At 45.9% G+C, this 18,104-nt stretch overlaps 1 protein-coding gene across 1 annotated transcript in view; it reads left to right on the top strand.

Moving 5' to 3' along the window:
* Window positions 1–18,104, top strand: part of Vps13d (vacuolar protein sorting 13 homolog D) — a 214,580-nt gene that overhangs the window by 80,715 nt on the left and 115,761 nt on the right. The window contains 10 exon segments of the mRNA XM_040735088.1: window positions 675–764; window positions 2,523–2,663; window positions 3,686–3,808; window positions 5,695–5,769; window positions 9,396–9,501; window positions 11,201–11,353; window positions 12,956–13,091; window positions 14,138–14,185; window positions 16,651–16,801; window positions 16,956–17,166. Of these exon segments, the coding sequence (XP_040591022.1) occupies window positions 675–764; window positions 2,523–2,663; window positions 3,686–3,808; window positions 5,695–5,769; window positions 9,396–9,501; window positions 11,201–11,353; window positions 12,956–13,091; window positions 14,138–14,185; window positions 16,651–16,801; window positions 16,956–17,166 (1,234 nt within the window).

An 18,104-nucleotide genomic window follows, 5' to 3' on the forward strand; every position in this document is an offset into this window, starting at 1 on the left:
TGGTTTTCAGATTTTTTTTTTTTTTTTTTTTTTTTTTTTGATGTGTGACAGTTTCTCTGTAGCCCTGTCCTGGAACTCTCTCTGTAGACCAGGCTGGCCTTGAACTCAGAGATCCACCTGCCTCTGCCTCTGCTGGGGTTAAAGGTGTGAGCCACTATGTCCCACCAGATTTTTGTTTTAAACAAAGCAGAGTTGAGGCTTAGTAAAAAATTTAGATATTAAAATACATTGCATGAAATTCCCAAAGAATTAGTAAATACACTAAAAGCAATTTAAGCTAGTGTTCAGCAGGACATGCATTCTGCTATCACTGCCCTCTTTCCATGCATTCAGGGAAAAGAACCTTTTTATGTTCCAAGGACTGGGGCAGGGGGAGTGAGACCATCTTTTAGGTATAGTGCTTAAGGGAGTGCCAAAAACTCACAAATTCAGATAATTGTTACAGATGGTTGGGAGATGTGGTTGCCGGGAATAGAACCCAACTCCCCCTGCAGCTGAGCCGTCTTTCCATTGCAATAGTAATATCTAAATGCAGTGGTTGTACGATGTGACAGCTGGTGCACAAACTCACATGGGGCTGTCAGTACCAGTTGCAGCTAGGGTCTGAAACGCGGTTCCTCTGGGGAGGCCAGCTTTGCTCCTGCCTCTGTAGTGACATTCACTTCTGTTGGCAGGTCTGAATTTTCTTCAGCACATAAGAACTAGCCCTGAGGGCTACGCCCACTTCACCCTTTCTGGAGATTATTATAACCGCGCTCTGTCAGGTCAGTATAAAGTATATGTTATTGTAGGATTTAAAGAATAAGTGACATGTTTACCAGGGCCCCTTGCTGTGTACATATGAAATGAGGAAAAGGGTGGGTGGGGTGAGGCTGAGAAATGAGAAAGATCAACAAGTGTGTTTGATATGTTGATATGTTTGATATGTTGTGACTGTACTTTCAAAGGGTGGTAAACTGTTCTTGAAGAGTTGAGCATCTTTGGTTTTGTTTGTGCATTTGTTTTGAGACAAGGTCTCGCTCTGTAGTTCAGCCTAGTCTGTGCCTTACTGTTATAGTTCGGCTGGCCTGGAACTCATGGAAATCCTCCTGCCTTGGCCTGCTGAGTGCTAAGATTAGTCTTGCACCACAACACTTAACGGAAAATATAATTTTTAAACACCTAACAGCCAGGCAGAAGTAAAGTGTGACACTACTATATACTGGGTACAAGTGAACCCTAGTTTCTGAAGTGGAGTTTTAATTTGTGTAGTTGGGAGGTTTTCATCATGACCTAGTGACATTGAACACAAGCACATTAAGAGTTGGTCTGAACACCCTTTTCCAGGTCTGTGCACTAACACACAGAGGGGGACACAGCTGTTTGTAATAATATTTCCCTAGTAGTGATGAGTTGAGGGAACATCTTTCAGGAGTAAAATGATCGAATTAGATTGGTGGATTGCTACTCAATTGGCAAAAAATACATCTCAGTCAGCTTCACCAATACATTGCAACAGTGTGCTCAAACATGTTTTAGGGGCAAAGAAATCTTGAAAATAATATATATGGGATTCCATTTATGTATCCATCTATTCATAGACAAGGCAAACCATCTACTTCTTAAGAAGTACAAAGTCTAAATGCATAAGACAGACAGAAAGCAGAGAACTGTCCAGGCAGATGGTTGCTGGGAGTGGCCGAGAAGGTTGTTGGGAAGGAGGTGGGTTAAGCACTCAGACTTCACAGGGACCTGTGGTTTTCTAGTTCTTCTTTCTTCCTTTTTCTCCCCACCCTCCCCATTTTTTTGAGACAAGTTCTGTCTATAGCCCAGGCTGTCCTGGAACTTGCCATGTTCACTAGGCTGGCCTCAGAGTCAACAGAGCTCTGCTTCTGCTTGCCAAGTTCTGGAATTAAAGGAGTATGCCTGATTTTCTATTTCTTAATTCCTTAAGTCAAACAATTACACAAGTTCTTGTGATAGTATTTCTTTTAAGCTATACACACATACACACACACACACACACACACACACACACAGACAATCTTGCTTAAATTCCCTTTGTACATATGACACGTTTTAAGATTAAAACATAAACTTGAGAAAGTTAAGCTAATGAGCCTGCAAATGTGCCTCTGTCAGCTAGTGATTGATCTGCGAGCAAGAGGATTGATGTAGGCGCTCTTAGCTAAAGCCACTGTGTTTCTTTTCTAACCTAAGCCTAAGACTCTTTTTCCTGTCTCCATTGAGGAAGAGGTCACTTGACTTTAATGAAACAGAGTTTGTGTCCTTCCTGCCCTTTTTCCTGCCACCTGGAGAAGAGCCTGGTGTATGTGGGGTGTTAATGCTCTTCCAGGCATGTTACATGGACAGGACAGCAGGCATCTGTAGCGTGACCTGTAGCCAAAGGTGGCTCTTTCATTGTGGGGTTGAATTGGAGCCATTAAGCTGTAGTCTGTCCTTGCTGAGCATTCATGAACAGTATTTTCCTATAAACCCTTGATATCTGCTGAACAGATGTTTTATTTCCTGCATTCTTTTAGGCTGGGAGCCATTTATTGAGCCATGGCCGTGCTCTGTATCCTGGCAACAACAGGCAGCTAGTCGCCTCCATCCTCCTCGACTGAAGCTGGAGGCCAAGGCCAAACCCCGCCTGGATATCAACATCACTTCTGTACTGATTGGTGAGTGGAAAGCTGCCTGCTGCAAGCTAATGTTTTTCTGTAGCACAAGCCCTTCACCTGCAAACAAGGGCGCCAGGTGGGCAAATGCTCGGCCCTGTGCCTGGCATCACTTAACCTGTCATGGCTCCTCTCCTAGTGAACCCTAACCTGGGCCCCATGTTAATGCTCCCAGTGGCCAAGCAAGAGCTGAGGCTGCTTAGGGGCCACACAGGGTCCCTATGTGTGAACTTTCTCCTCGTAGTGCTTTTCAGTCCTAGAAGTGAGCTTAGATTCACTTCTGTTAGCCACAGAGGAAGTTTTGTTTGTTTGTTTTTGAAACAAGATTTTTGATGTCATCCAGGCTAGTCTCCAATTCACACTTCTGCCTTAGCCTCTAAAGTGACAGGAATTGTAGGTGCCCATGCCATGTCCAGGTACAGAGCAGTTCTGTGAGGTATGACTTGAACAGAATGAGTTAATTCTCTGTGCTGCTCCCTATCAACTGTCACACTCACTTAGCCATGAAAACGGCCCTGAATGTGCAGCTGTGGATCTAGATTTCTCTGCTGTGTCCCTCCTGCCGTGTGCACTGAAGGCACAGCACTGCACTCAGTGTTCCCCGAGAGTCCCAGAGGCTTCCTAGTCCCTGTGCCTAGAATGTGGCTCTGTCCTCAGTCTCTATTCACTTTTTCAAGAACAAAACACAGGTCTGTCTCTCTAAAGACTTCCTGACCTGGGGTACCCCTGCCCCCTCCCACACACACTGTTGTCAAAGCAGAGTACATCTACCCTTCTCTGCCTCATGGCGTTGTATTTCTGTCTTTGCTCTAGCCCTTTTCACACCATGGGTGGCGGTTTCTGATTGCTTTGATCTCTTCCATGTGGAATTGCTGTCCCCTGGGCCCAGCCTCTTCCGCTTCTAGCATAGGCCCAGCAGATAGGGCTGCGCTTAGTAAGAGCTTGTTTCATTGAATTGGAATAATTTGATATGAACCTTTCCCTTTTCTAACTTTCTCTTAATGTCTTCACGGCATTCTCTCTAGACCAGTATGTAAGCACCAAGGAATCGTGGTTGGCGGATTACTGCAAAGAAGACAAGGAAACAGAGTCAGCCAAGTCAGAAGACTGGATGGGCTCCTCAGTAGATCCACCATGCTTTGGACAAAGTAAGGTTTTTATAACTCATGTCTGTCTGTTCCAGAGACGCCCTCCACCAAGAGATTCAAATAAAATGGTCATTCTCTGTGGAGAACTCCGTAGGAAGTCCAGACTGGCCTCTGTTGTTCCTTTTAGTCTCTGAAAAAGACAGTTTTCTGGCACAAACTACTGAACTGTTAATGCAGGCTCTAATTCCACCAACGTGGGGGAGAGGGGATCTGTAAACAGTTACTCTTGATTTCCAGTGACATCGAAGAAGAGCTGGTGCACCCGAGAGCATGTCAGGACACACTGTTGGTTGCTTTGTTTTCAGTTGGGCAGAAACAATTGGTTTTTCAGTCGACAGGATTTTTTTTTTTAAAAACTGGGTTATAAAAACATTTAAAGCTAGTGCTAGAGGGTTTGCATGTATTCTTGGAAAGAGGGAGGGCAAGATCCCAAGTGGGAAAACGTTTTTAAAAGAGGGGCCTGTATTGTTCATAGAGCATAAAGAGATTGAATACAGGCCTCTTGAGGAAGGAAGGAGTCAGTGTGTTCTTTGTTGATGATGTTTCTGGTCCAGATGAATGCCTCAGCATGGAGCTCTGTTTGCTTCCAAGCTGGGGAGATGGTGACAGACACCACTGGTCCTGGTTGCCCCACAAGCCATTGTCATCCAAATTCAGCTCAGCCCCAACCCTTTCAGTGTGGTTTCTTTGGAGAGTCTTGGCAGAACTTCACATAGCTCATGAATACGTAAATATTCCATCTGGTCTGCAAACAGTCCGGGAAGATGGCCTTTCTTAGCATAGGAAGCATTTGTGCTGGTTTGCCTCTCCTGGGGAGTGAGCAGACTGCCTCGTGCTTCTAGAAGGAAAGACAAAAGCTTCAGCTGTGCGTTCTCTCTTCTGTGCGGGTGCTTCTGAGCCCAGGCTCCAGCTCTCCTCACTCTGCTAATGACCCTGCCTGTCCTGAGGTCTAAGCCCTCCTGGTATGTCCATGAGTGTGGTTCTGAAGAGAGAGCACCTCAGATCCAATCAGGGCCAACTCCAGGAAGGCCTGATGTGCTGGAAGGCCCTACTCTCTTACACTTTCTCCTCTTTCTGTTGTTAATAAACCAACCTATCTGTATTAAAGCTTAATTTTTATTTATCTAGATTTTTACAGTTAGTGAGGCTGTTGTGATATACTAACCCTAACCCAAAATTCATACACCTAAGTTTTAAATGTCTTTTTATTGTGAATTCCCAGTAGCCTTCTAAGAGGCATCCCACAGCATGTGTAACATTGGTTTTCAACTATTTTGAAGTGACTACTAATTTTCAGATCTTTTTTGAGAATTTTTAACCATAATTCTCCCATAGTTGAGGTTTTTGTTGCCATGGTTGTTGTATTACCATGATTGTGAGCTTCTCAGTAAGGGCTTATTTGATAGGCAAACCTCAGCAGCATGACTCCATTGATCAGGTTTATGAGGAGTACAAGTGTTTTCATGACGTTTATATTCAGTTGGAATTTAGTATTCTGTCATTCTTGCATTTTTCCAACTGGGATGGCATGTCTCCCTTAAAATCCACACTGATTAGACTTTTCTGGGCCAATACATAACATGGTTTAAATTAACCCCTGCCCCCCAAAGGCTTGTTGTTCTCTTCAAGGGGATGTTCAATGCATTCATAGTTGCCTAATTAGAAAGAGGGTTGTACACTGCCTTGACACAGCCACGCCATCAAAGTCTTGCAGAAAATTGCTGGCTTTGCCAAGCACGTTCTTGGCTCCTAGCAGTCAGGAAGGGTGCTCTCACAATTACACGATGCATGCCATTTGTAATGTTCTTAACTTTCGTGTTTGTGGAGGTGATTCTTCCTTGCTGCACCTGCTCTTACCCTCTAACTTTGTCTCTCCTGTCTACCAGGCCTCCCTCTTGTCTACCTTAGAACTAGGAGCACAGCCAGTCTGACTAACCTAGAGCACCAGATCTATGCTCGAGGTACAGTACAGCCAGAGGGCTTGCATCATCTTCCTGTTTCAAGAACCTCCCTCTCTGGCCATTTGTACATGGTTTTTCCATATGTGTTGTTAATTGGAGCTGAATTGGAGTATATTCAGTTGTAAGTACTCTGCTTCAGTAACCTGGAAGAATGTCTCCAGCGGATGAGCAGAGTGGCACCTCATCATGGCAGTGGCAGCTGGCGGGACATCTGCTCCCTCAACATCTCCCTTGACCTCCGGTGAAAGTGGGGTCAACTGCATAGAACACAACACAGAAAGCCAAAGGCATGAAGGGCTCTCACAAGGACACGGAAGGAGGGGACGAGCTCCATCCTCCAGCGGGTAGTGCCGCATGGCTTTGCCTACTGAGTCCTCAGTCAGTGTTTATTCTTCTGGGGATGCAGGGCTCTGTGAGACAGGAGCTGTAACCATTAGTCATAGAGCCGAGAAAGTGTTTCCCAATGAATTGCTTAGATACAGACTCTAGTTTCTTTATGTAGGAATTTATGTGCTTAGGAGATGGGAAAGAAGAGGTTCCTGGAGAATTGACTGGTGAGCGAAAGCAGAAAGAAATACATTGTGGATCACCAGGCTGCATTTCTTCCTTTGTGTTAATGAACACTATTAATCCAATTGATTTATGTTTGGGACTAATTCCAGATCATGGGTCTAGATATATCTTATTTTAAAAGGCATTTGAACTGGGTCTGGTGCTCCACATCTGTAATCCCAGCCCTTGGGAGGCTGAGGCAGGAGGATTATAAATTCCAGGCTAGTCATGGCTACATAGCAATACCGTGTCAAAAGATAAGGATGATAAACCAAAAGGCATTTGAGCCTCTCTCCCTGGGAGTTTGGACAGGGTTATTAACACAGAAGGGTGGCTGTATACTCTGATTCTAGAAGGCTCAGCTGAGATAGGTCTTTGAGAGAGGCTCCCATCTTCATTTATTGTGAATTCACACTGCTGAGCTTTCCTCATTGAGGCAAACACCGAGCATTATTCCCCTGTTGCCAGTGCGAGATAGGAATTTGCCTTCACTTCTGTGACTAGCCAATACCACACTTGGGGTTTCAGTGTCTTTATTATGGTCCAGAAACCAGGTCCTTTCTGATAGCCAGAGCTGCTATGTAGTATAAAAACCCCACTCCTTAGAATGATCAGTTACTTTGGAAAATCTGTGCAGAGGGGTAGGATTTCCTCAGCTGGCCTTGCTTGATGCTGAACTTGGATGTGAGGAGCTTGAGGATTTCTCAACCCCTGAAGGAATTGGGTTTGCTCACTGGAGGCAGATTTTTGAGGTCTTCAGGAAATAATGTTCTCTTTGATGGATTTGGGAGTTTTCTCTTGGTATTGTGCCAAAGGCAAGGACACAGACGAGTTGGATGCTGATGCAGTGCTGGGATTGAGTGTTCTCTGTGGTTTTAGCCTCTGTTAGTAGGTCTGATCAGCACATGAATCTTGGGGTCCTGTGCACTGTGCCTTCCGTGTTATCTAATCCCACAGCATGTAGACATGTAGGTGGCTTTGTATGGATTTTTTGTAGTTGAGCCTGTATTTCAAAGTGGTCAAAGCCAATCTGCCACCTGTTCTGTCAAAGCATGACATGCAAGTGGAAACTTTCAGTCTGGTTTACAGTGGGATGGGAAGGCATGTCTGCTCCTTTTCCTCTTGGCCCGAGTCTACTGTAATTAAGGCGCTCTCCTTGCTTGCATGGAGGGAGGTTCCTCCCTGAGCATATGAGCACTGTTTATCCTTTGGAAAGCCCTTGCTGAAGCCTTATAACTTTATCTTTCACCTGCGGAGCACCTAGGGAACCGAATGAGGCCACTGGGCTGGAGGTGTGCAGTATCAGGCAACCATTATCCTTAGCAGTGTCCCCACACAGTATGGGACTGTTGTTCTCAGCCTTTCTAGTGCCCTTTAGTACAGTCCCTCATACTGTGCTAACCCCTAAACATAAAATTATTTGGTTGCTACTTCATAATTATAATTTTGCTACCATTTGTGAATTGTAGTGTAAATAATTTGGAGATAGAGGTTTGCCGAAAAGGCTGTCGGCCCACTGCTCCATACTGTCTCTGCCCTGGGCAGATGGCTGCTGTTGGTCCTGCAGAGTTGCAGCTGTCAGGGAGAACTTGAGTTAACCTGAAGTTGTCCACTTGTCATTCACCATGCTCCTCCCCTTTGGAAAGCTGTCACAAGGCAAACATGAGACAAAGTGATGGATTCTTGTTAGGTTGATGATTGTCATGGCTGGACATGCGTGGCTTAACTTCTTGGTCTTATCTGTGGGAAGCCTGTGGCCCTGTGAAATGATTTCCACCTTGATGGTGCTCTCCACTGCTGGCATTTGCTGTCAGATGCCCAGCCCCAGCCCCGCCCCGCCCCTCATCCCACGCCACCCCCGCCTCCATTGAGTTTGTGGTTGCTTTCAGGCTGTCTTTGCCCTTTCAGGATAAACAAAAGTGATGGCTGGATCCTGGGGCCTGCTGTGGTCATCAGAGTCCACGACCTATGAGCTCCTCAGCCAGGTGCCTCCTATCCTGGATTGTCACTGCCTGGTGGTTCCTGCTGCCACCTTCCACTTACTTTGTATGGTTATTGGAAGTGACAGGCCCTTGGTCAGAGTGGACTGCAGCAGGGTCCTGAGGACACTGGAGTGCCCTCTGGCAGTTCTCAGTGTTGATAGTTTACCTCTCCCTAGAATTTGGTTGCATCATTTTCTTTTAGTTGTGGTTTCTCTGCCAATCAGAGGCTGTTTTGTGAAACAGGTGTAGGGAATGTTGCCTTTGCAGCCTCCTTGGTACCTTCCTTATAATACCAGCTGGGTTGCCTGTGTTGGGGAGCTGGCTCTGTGCAAGCATGAGGAATTGAGTTTGTTCCCCAGACCCATGTGGAACATAGTAGCTTGTGTCCATAATCTCGTGTTGGTGTAGGATGCGGGCAAAGGCAGTCAGTTGGTGAACTCCAGAATCATGTGATGCCCTGTAGTAGTAAGTGAATGGTAAAGTGAAGAAAGATAGAGGAAGACAACCTTGACTCTAATTTCTGCATGCCTGCCTGCACATACATGCACACACATATACATACACATACATACACATACAGTACCCACTAAAAAGAAGAAAGAGCTAACATTTCATTTTAAAAACTTGCAGATAGCATGACCTTGATTTCCGAGAGAGAGAGAGAGAGAGAGAGAGAGAGAGAGAGAGAGAGAGAGAGAGAGAGAGAGAGAGAGAGAGAGAGAGAGAGAGAGAGAGAGAGAGAAGTTAGCACTAGACGAGAAAACGGGTTTCACCAGGGTTAGTGTTGAAAATGCATTGCTTGGGATGAGTTGCCTGTGTCAGCCTTTTCTTTTTTAAACCAGGTCCAGTCCTCTTCTCAGCTGTAAGACCTGTGAGATTTGTGGGGGACTCTGTGTGTGTGTGTGTGTGTGTGTGTGTGTGCGCGTGTGTGCCTGCACGCGTGTGTGTGCGCGTGTGAGAGAGACATCACACAGGAGCCAGCAAACCCACGACGCATCTATTTGTCATGTCAGCAGTTCCTTTTCTCTTGCTTCTGTCTTCACACAGGAGACAGAGTGGATGTTAACAGACTTCTTTGTTTGTTTGTCACAGCAGAGGTGAAAACCCCCAAGCGCCGGCAGCCGTTTGTCCCCTTTGCTCTGAGGAACCACACAGGATGCACGCTGTGGTTTGCCACCCTCACTACCACACCCACCAGGTAAGGTGCCTTCGTTCTGTCCCTGGAGCCACGTAGATACTGGCAGCATCCATTCAGCTGCCTGGCAGGGAAGGTTGGCCCCAGCTCAAGGCCTCTGGGCTGGTGACGGAATCAGTATCTCATGTCCTGAGATGGATGGTGGAAGTTCTGATTCTGCAGAGACCACAGAAGTGGTTCCTCAGTGTGTAGTAGGGGAGCTGTGCTCATCGTGACCTGGTATGTGTTAGGTTCCCAGTTAGAGGGTCAGAGAAGAGTCATTCCAGGTTTCCTTAGGTGCCATACTCTTTAAAGGAGCTGTGTATGCACACAAACTAAGTATTTCACATTTTCCTCTGAGCCTGCTTTGGAAATGCCCTCCATCTGCTATTCCTGAGACTTGTTTTTTTTTTTGTTTTTTCTTTCTCTAAAACACGCTTTGGTCCAGATAGCATTGGGTGGAGTCAGGAGGGCATGAGAATTTGCCTAAGCTAAATGCAAAGCTTGTCTGACACGTTTGCCTGCTTAGATGTTGGCTCACTCTTCTAAGTACACGGGGAGGGTGGGGAAGGGGATTTCAGCTTCATGAAGTGCAGGACTGAGTACCTGTCAGCTGATTGGAAACTACATTCTCCTGTTTCTAGTAGCCATGAGGGTACCTTGGCCAAGACTTTGGTGTTTACCAGTTCATGTCAGTTAAAGGCTTACTGGTCACCAGCATGCTCCCTTAGGAAGTCTTGCCTTGTTTTTTATGTTCCAGACTCTCTGCTAGAGCAGGCGACTGGGTACTGACAGCTTTCAGTAGTTTCTTTCTTTTTGGTGTGTGTGCATGGTGCGTGCATATGCATTCAGAGGCCAGAGAGCAACCTTGGATGTCATCCTCAGGAATGCTGTCTACTCCTGTGTCAAAGGGCCTCTCATTGACCTGGAACTTTCGATTAGGCCAGGCTGGCTGGCCACGCAGCCCCAAGGATCCTGTCTCCCCTCCTCAGCGCACCGCCATGCACCAGTACCCCTAGCATTCTTCTGTGGGTTCTGGTGATCAGACTCCTGTACTCGTGCCATGACGCATGCGCCTTAATGCCTGATGTGTGGGGCTGGGAAGATGGCTCAGCCAGTGAAGTTCTTGCTGTAAGCATGAGGATGTGAGGGCGCACCCCCAGCACCCCTGTAAGAAGCTGCAGATGACAGTGTACTTGTTGTCCCCGCATTAAGAAGTGAACACAGGGAGATCCCTGTCTCAGATAATGAGGTAGAGAATCACCGAGGAGGACATCTGATGTTGACCTTTGACCTCCACATATGCAGATGTGTATGATGTAACATACACATGCTCACACCACACACATACAAATGAGCTTCCTTTAAATTAAACATTAAAGCAGGGCCTCACTCTGTAGCCCTGACTGACCTAAAACTTGTCGTATAGCACAGACTGGCTTTACACTCGTCCTCACTCCTCAGCTGAGGTCATAAGTTTGTGCTGCTATGCTCACCGTTACTTCAGTCTATTTCTAAACACCCGGAGAAGGTGTGACCAAGCCTGAAAGTAGCTGAAGTCATTGGCCTGTCAGGTCCTTCTTGGGTCGCAAAGAACAACCAGGTTATGTCATACTGGTGCAGTTAGTCAGTGACAGGAGGCCGGCTTCTCCTTGGCCTGGGCTCGGGCAGAGACAGCAGAGAGAAAGGCCGGAGACACAGCCTGTCATCTGTTTGGTTCCAGGGCTGCGCTGTCCCACAGTGGGAGTCCTGGGGTGATTCCAGAGGGGAATGGAGCATTTCTGGATGATGCCCACAATGTCAGTGAGTGGCGCGAAGTCCTCACGGGTGAAGAGATTCCTTTTGAATTTGAAGCCAGAGGAAAGTTAAGACACAGGTAAAATATGGTTGTTTATTCTTCTGTGAAGAATGATGTGGATGCAAATGTTTGTCCCCGGTGTTCTCTCTTTCACATAGTCATGACTTGAATGCTTTTTTTTTTGTAAAGATACTTTGAAAGTCACTGTTTTCCTCTTAAATACAGACTGTCATGCCATCTAGGAAAGCATTTCTTTCTATTCCCATTTACTTGATGTGTGAGGAGATAACTAAGTATTTCAGAATCTGGCCAAAGGCTAGATTCATCCTAACACACAGATCCATTGTATCCAGGCCAGGTTTCCACATGCAGGGGTGATGTGCTATTCTAGAAAGGTTCTCAAAGCCTGGTGATTTCAATCTGAACAAATGTTCTGTAAGCAGATAGGCTCAGGATGCAGAGCCAGTAACAGTAAGGCAGTAATTCCAAGATTACTCTTCAAGGGGCACTGCTGGCTCGGTCACTCCTGAAGCAGCCAGCTAGAGGACTTGGAAAGAAGGCTTTAAGTCCAGTTTCCTGTAAGACAATAGAATGTCCAACAAGGCATCTCACTGTGTTTTTAAATGGGAAGGCTATCGTGGGCGTAAATGGGTCAAGATTTAGTGCTTTCGGGGCAAGCCCCATGCTTCTGTGCAAATCTCTCTTACAACCTCAAGCATTCTTGTGAGGGTTTTCACAGGCTAGTCCTGTCCGGTGAGGGCTTTGGATACGTGGGTCTGGGTCTTGGGGGTCTTATGGAGGTGGGGGGTGGAATCTCTATGCTCAGCAGATTTCCAGGTGTCCTGTCCTTCGTGAGACTCTTGTTGATGGTGACTTTGAATACACATGCCCTGCCTCTTGCATTAGAGAGGGCTTGACCTTGGTGTCATTTCTGTCTCGGTTCCCATGTTCTGTAACCCACTGTTCTGTTTGAACTCATCAAAATAAATGCCTTTTTTGGCATTTTCCCCTTGGCACACTGTACCCTGTGCCGCCCTCCTCCCTTCCTGTCAGCCTCAAGTTCAGTTCCCCATTTCAGCCTTCTGGCTTGAATTAGGCAAAATCTAAAATAGAATTAAACGTGCAATTTCCTCCCATTCCTTCTGTTCTGCCCACTGCCTTCTGCTCCAGTTTCAGCAGAAGACTCGAGCTCTGTAACTCGGAGGCCCTGTCTCTCAGGCCTGTCTGTGGTTATGTAGGGCTGCAGCCAAACAACTGGATGTGTCCCTGAGAGGAATAGAGCTTTCAACAAAGGAAGCAAAAAAAGAGAAAGCTTATGTATCCCCATAATATGTGATTCAGTGACTGGCATACTTTGACTGCCCCACTGAACTGATATCCACTGACATCATTATCTCTTCGAGGCTAGGCAGGGGCAGCTGGGGAAGATCTGGCAGGCATACAAGATTCCATGGTTTGTATGAGAGGAGGGCAGATGCCCCTTGGTTCAAGCCTTTCACATTTCACCATTTGTCACCAGCATAATAGCCAGTTGAACGTCCCCTTGACTTCTCTCAGAAGGTAATGCTGAGAAGGGTTAGCTGGCTGGCTTTTACGTCATTATGCCATAAATTGGATTAGAGTCTCTGCTCCTAATTTCCTTCCTTTTTGAGACTGAACCCTTTCTGTTCTGATTGGCAGACATACCCATGACCTGCGCATCCATCAGCTGCAAGTTCGAGTGAATGGCTGGGAGCAAGTGAGCCCAGTGTCTGTGGACAAGGTTGGGACCTTCTTCCGGTATGCAGCACCAGACAAAAATTCGTCTTCATCTACGGTGAGTGACTGCTGTGTGGAGTCATGCCACACCCTGCCAGGTCAGACTGTCACACAGTGAAGCTTGCAATAACCTTGCTCCAGGGAAGTGTTTTGCTCCCCTCTTATTGGCTCAGGCATAGGGGTTGGTAATCAGCATGCAGATAAGCCAGGCAATGGTTGACATCAGAAGAAAACAAGGTGGAAATTTGGCAGCAGCTTGCTGTCTTATGTAGGCAGTTATCTTTCTTGGTTGCTTATAGTCTGGGAAATTTGAGTACGGTCATCCCTCAGTGTCTCTGGGGGATGGGTTTCACGACTTCACCTGCCCTCCCCATACCCAGATCTTAGGTGCTCAAGTCCCTTGTGTTAAGTGACATAGTGTTTCCACACAGGTTGTAGATAACCTCTAGTAAACTGGAAATTATCTCTAGACTACCTAGAGTACCTAGCACCAAGAGTGCTGAGGAAATGGTTTAGTACTGTATTGTTTAGGGGATAGAGACGAGGGAAGGGTTTGTACATGTTCAGTACAAGGTGACCATTGTAAGCCTGACCACACTACATATGATCTGTGCTTGATTAAGCTTGAGGGTTTGAGACCTGTGTATATAGAGGGATAAATATATTGACTGTTTCTGATATATTATAAAGCTTTATAATTTATTTACATTTTCATATTATAGTGTTTTTCTATGTCCTCAAATCCTGTGTGGCACAGAGGTACAGAGGTGACCATTGCTGCTTTTTATCTGATTGCACATGATTCACATGCCCTCACCTTAGTTTCGCCCTGACCTGTAGTCCTGGGGCTGCAGGGCAGTGGGGAAAGAAGCAGACGCCGGGGAAGGACGCAGAGGAGGATGCAGACCCTGGGGAAGGACGCATTAAATGATTGCAGAATTTTGTTTCCTGCCTACTGCTCACAACATGTTATATTGTCTTTAGACATACTGTTCCTGAAAGTAATTTCAAACACCACTCAAGGCAGTTAGATTGTCACTGAATTTAATTGCACCTGCTAATGTGGGTCTGTGATGACACTCTGACTCTGCGACTCTTTCTTAGATTGGCAGCCCAAGCAGCAGAACAAATATCATACATCCCCAGGTTTATGTGAGTATGATCTCTGTTGTCATCATTGTGCTTACTGAGTGTGTGAACCGCACTGACACTGTACATAGCCATGTGTTACTGAGTGTGTGCATCTCACTGAGATTGTACATAGCCTTGTGTTACTGAGTGTGTGCATTGCACTAAGATGTTTGCACATAGCCATGTGTTATTGAGTGTGTGCACTATGTATATAGCCATGGGTTTCTTGATGGTCAAAGGACTCTGTTGCCTGTATATAACTGGATGTTACCCTACCCTTTCCTATTAGTGGTCCCCCTAAATTAGTGCACCTGAATTAGCCATTTTCCCTAGTTTAGTTGTGATTCCTATGCTTGGTCCAAAGGTCATGCAAGGAAAATACAAGACAATAGATTACCTCCTCACTGGTGCTGAAATATCATTACAAAGTGACATGAACGTCATAGCCTGGGTTTTCCATTTCCAATCCTTGTGCCTGATGACTGAAGTCTCAGGTGGGCCTGGAAGTTCTGGGGTGGCATCCTTGGGAGCTGAGCTAGTGGAGTCTGGAGCTTTGCTGTTGAATTGGTTGTGATCAGTGACCAGAATGTGCTCCTTAAACACTGCAGAGAGGGGGCTCAGAGAATACAACTTTAATTCCCAGCACCACGGCAGGCAGCTCCAGTTCAAAGGGATCCAATTCTCTCTTCCGGCCTCCAGGAACACGTGCACATCTATGATATCAGTCACACTGAGATACACACATCCACATTAAAAAAATAGTAAAAAACAAAACAAAACCCCCAGAATACTCCAGAAAAGATGGGTTGATTTTTGACTTGCACTTTCCAGCTCTCTAGTTTGGAAGCAAAGTGCTTTGTTTCATTGCTCACTAGGGCTATTCTCACACAATTTGCTCTAGTAACAGTAAATTTGGCAGAATGGAGCACTTGGCTGTGCTGTCATATGTTTCTGTGGCAAAGAAGCATCGTCAGTATGTCTTAAGAGTTGTGCCTCCAGAATCCTCTTTGTGTCTCACGTGGAATTGATTCTTAAACAGATAGTTCTGTATGGTGGTTGCACAAAGATACAGGAACACAGCAACTGTAACCAAACAGCAATGGGGAACCATTTCCCTCTGTTATACCGAGTGTCTAAGCCGGTGTCCCATTTATAAAGGTTGTGCATACCTGTAATCTCAGCACTTGGGAGGTAGAGTCAGGGGGTCAGGGGCTCAAAACCATCCTCAGGTACATATGGAATTAAAAGTCAACCTGAAAAGTCTACATGAAAAACAAAACAAATGAAGCCAGATCATGGTTATGGAGCAGCCTATTTTTAAAGTTCTTGAAAGCACACATTAGTTTTTGGTCGCATGAGGGTAAGTTGAGTCACATCGAGAGAAAAAGAAGACATGTACTCTGGAGGAACAACCCCCAAACAGACAAGGCTTTAATGCACACTGCTTTTCACAGACAGGTCAAAGCCTCTGCAGACATCCTCGGTCTCCCTGTGTGTGTCTTGGCAGGACCTGGCCAACCCCTTGTTAGTGTTCAGGAATGCTTTCTCAGCCTTAATTTAGAAGAAATATGCCATGTAAGGGAAATCAGTTAGTGCCATGCAAGGTCCTACCTCAGTGTCTCTAATTTTAGCTGATTTGCATGACTGTTCTTTTCCATAGGAGAGATAAAACAAGTCTTATCTACAGTTTCTTCATGAAGCTTGTGGTACCAATTCACAGGAAAAGTTGAATATGTTATTACCACCATTCTAGTTGAAGTTTTTTTAATAATATATCTAGAGACCTGGGCATAACCCCCTTCCTTTCTTTGTAGAACTAGGGACTAGCTATGCAAATACCCTACCACGAGCCATACCTCCAGCCCTGATGGTTTCTTTTGGCACATAATTTGTGGTGTTATATCTGAGCAGATTATTTTATAGACATTTTTAGAGTTGGTTCTCTAAAAAAAAAAAAAAGGTTTAATTTCCTTAAGTATTTTATGGTGTGATTGCCTGTGTGTGTAGGTGTGCCATGTGAGTATTTTGTTTCTGAGAAGGCCAGGAGTGGCTAAGTCTCCTAGAACTGGAGTTACAATTGGTTGGGAGCTGCCATGTGGGTGCTGGGAAATGAGCCTTGGTCCTGTGGAACAGTGGCCTGTGCTATTAACCCCTGAGTTATCGGGTGTTGTTTTGAGAGAAGGTCTCACGACAGAACTCTGGCTATTGTGGAACTTACTATGTAGTCTCCATACTAACTCAGAGAAATCCACCTGCCTCTCCCTCTGGAGTTCTGAGATTGAAGGCATGCACCACCATGCCTAGCAGTTCTGGCTCTCTTATAGCAATATTTATAACCTGCCTGTTTACTTTAGAGTTGCAAATTGGTTTGGGTGGATAACAGCGCCTTGAGAAGCTGCGGTGACAAAGAGCTCCAGCTTCTCATACTCTGGAATTCACACTGTGTGTTTCTCCAGATGCACAGTTACTTTCCTTCTCTCCCACAGTTCTCTTCTCTCCCACCCGTGCGGGTGGTGTTTGCCGTCACAATGGAAGGCAGTGCTCGGAAAGTGATCACTGTCCGGTCGGCTCTCATTGTAAAGAACAGACTGGAGATGCCAATGGAACTACGATTGGACAGTCCCTCAGCTCCTGACAGTACGTTCAGATGGTGTATATTGTCTACTGTTCTTGTGCCTGTCTGTCACCATGTAGTCAGTGTACACAGTGTGTCTGGCCTCTGTCCTGAGTCAATGAGTCTTGGGGTGGGGCCCACCCCCTGCAAGCGCTGAAGCCCTTGTTTCTGTGACAGAGCCAGTGGTGCTCCCCGCTATCATGCCAGGGGACTCGTTCGCTGTGCCACTCCATCTCACTTCCTGGAGACTGCAGGCCCGACCCAAAGGACTGGGTGTGTTTTTCTGCAAGGTTCCCATTCACTGGACCAACGTCGTGAAGACTGCAGAGGTCAGCAGCAGCAAGCGGGAGTGCCATTCTATGGACACGGAGAAAAGCCGCTTCTTCAGGTGTGTGTCCCTGGGATGGCTGCCTGGGCATGGGCTTTTCCCCTGCAGGGGTGCTGCTGATCCTCAGGGAGTCTTCTGTGCTTGGTTAAAACCCCCAAGTTCTGGGCTGGAGAGATGGCTCAGAGGTTAAGGGCACTGACTGCTCTTCCAGAGGTCCTGAATTCAATTCCCAGCAACCACATGGTGGCTCACAACCATCCATAATGAGATCTGGTGCCCTCTTCTGTCCTTCAGGCGTACATGCAGGTAGAACCCCATATATATATAATAAATAAATACATCTTTAAAAAAACAAAAAGCAAAATAAAAAACCCAAGTTCTCATTCTGTAAGTTCTTGAGTGAAAGTTTGTGGGAGGAAAAACTAACGAAGGCTGTAGCCCATCAGATCAGTGCCGTATGTGTGCAAAGAGAGTATAGATGGGGAAGAAAAGAACAAAACAAAACTCACAAGTTCCTGAATCTAAATTGGGAAGCCAAATCCTAGGCCTGTGTTTTTCCTAATGAATAATTTTAAAGATTCCTACCTGGTGTTGATGTTCTTGAACCCACACTGACAAAATCGCCTTACCACTTAAGTCTGTGCTTCCATCCGTAGCTTTTAAGGGTAAGGGCATCTTCCTGGGTTCAGTGTTGGCAGAGATACTGAATTCTGCCTTCAGGCTCTCAGAGACTTGAAGCTCACTTGTTATGCTTTTCATGTAGTGAAATGGACATTCATTCAGTTTAAACTTAAGTGCAAGCATAGTGTGGAGAGTTCTAGTACACCCTTGCCCTAAATGTGCCACTTGGAGGAAGACTAAACAGAGGAATAGATGAATACACATAGAATCACAGTTGGTGAAATAATAAAGATATCAGATTTTAGCCACAGTCAACTAGCTTGTTGTAGTTGGCATATACACAGAGAATGCCTTGCCCTGTAATTCCAGATTATATG

Source organism: Mesocricetus auratus, unplaced genomic scaffold (assembly GCF_017639785.1).
Source record: "Mesocricetus auratus isolate SY011 unplaced genomic scaffold, BCM_Maur_2.0 Super-Scaffold_100042, whole genome shotgun sequence".
Taxonomy (NCBI): Eukaryota; Metazoa; Chordata; class Mammalia; order Rodentia; family Cricetidae; genus Mesocricetus; species Mesocricetus auratus.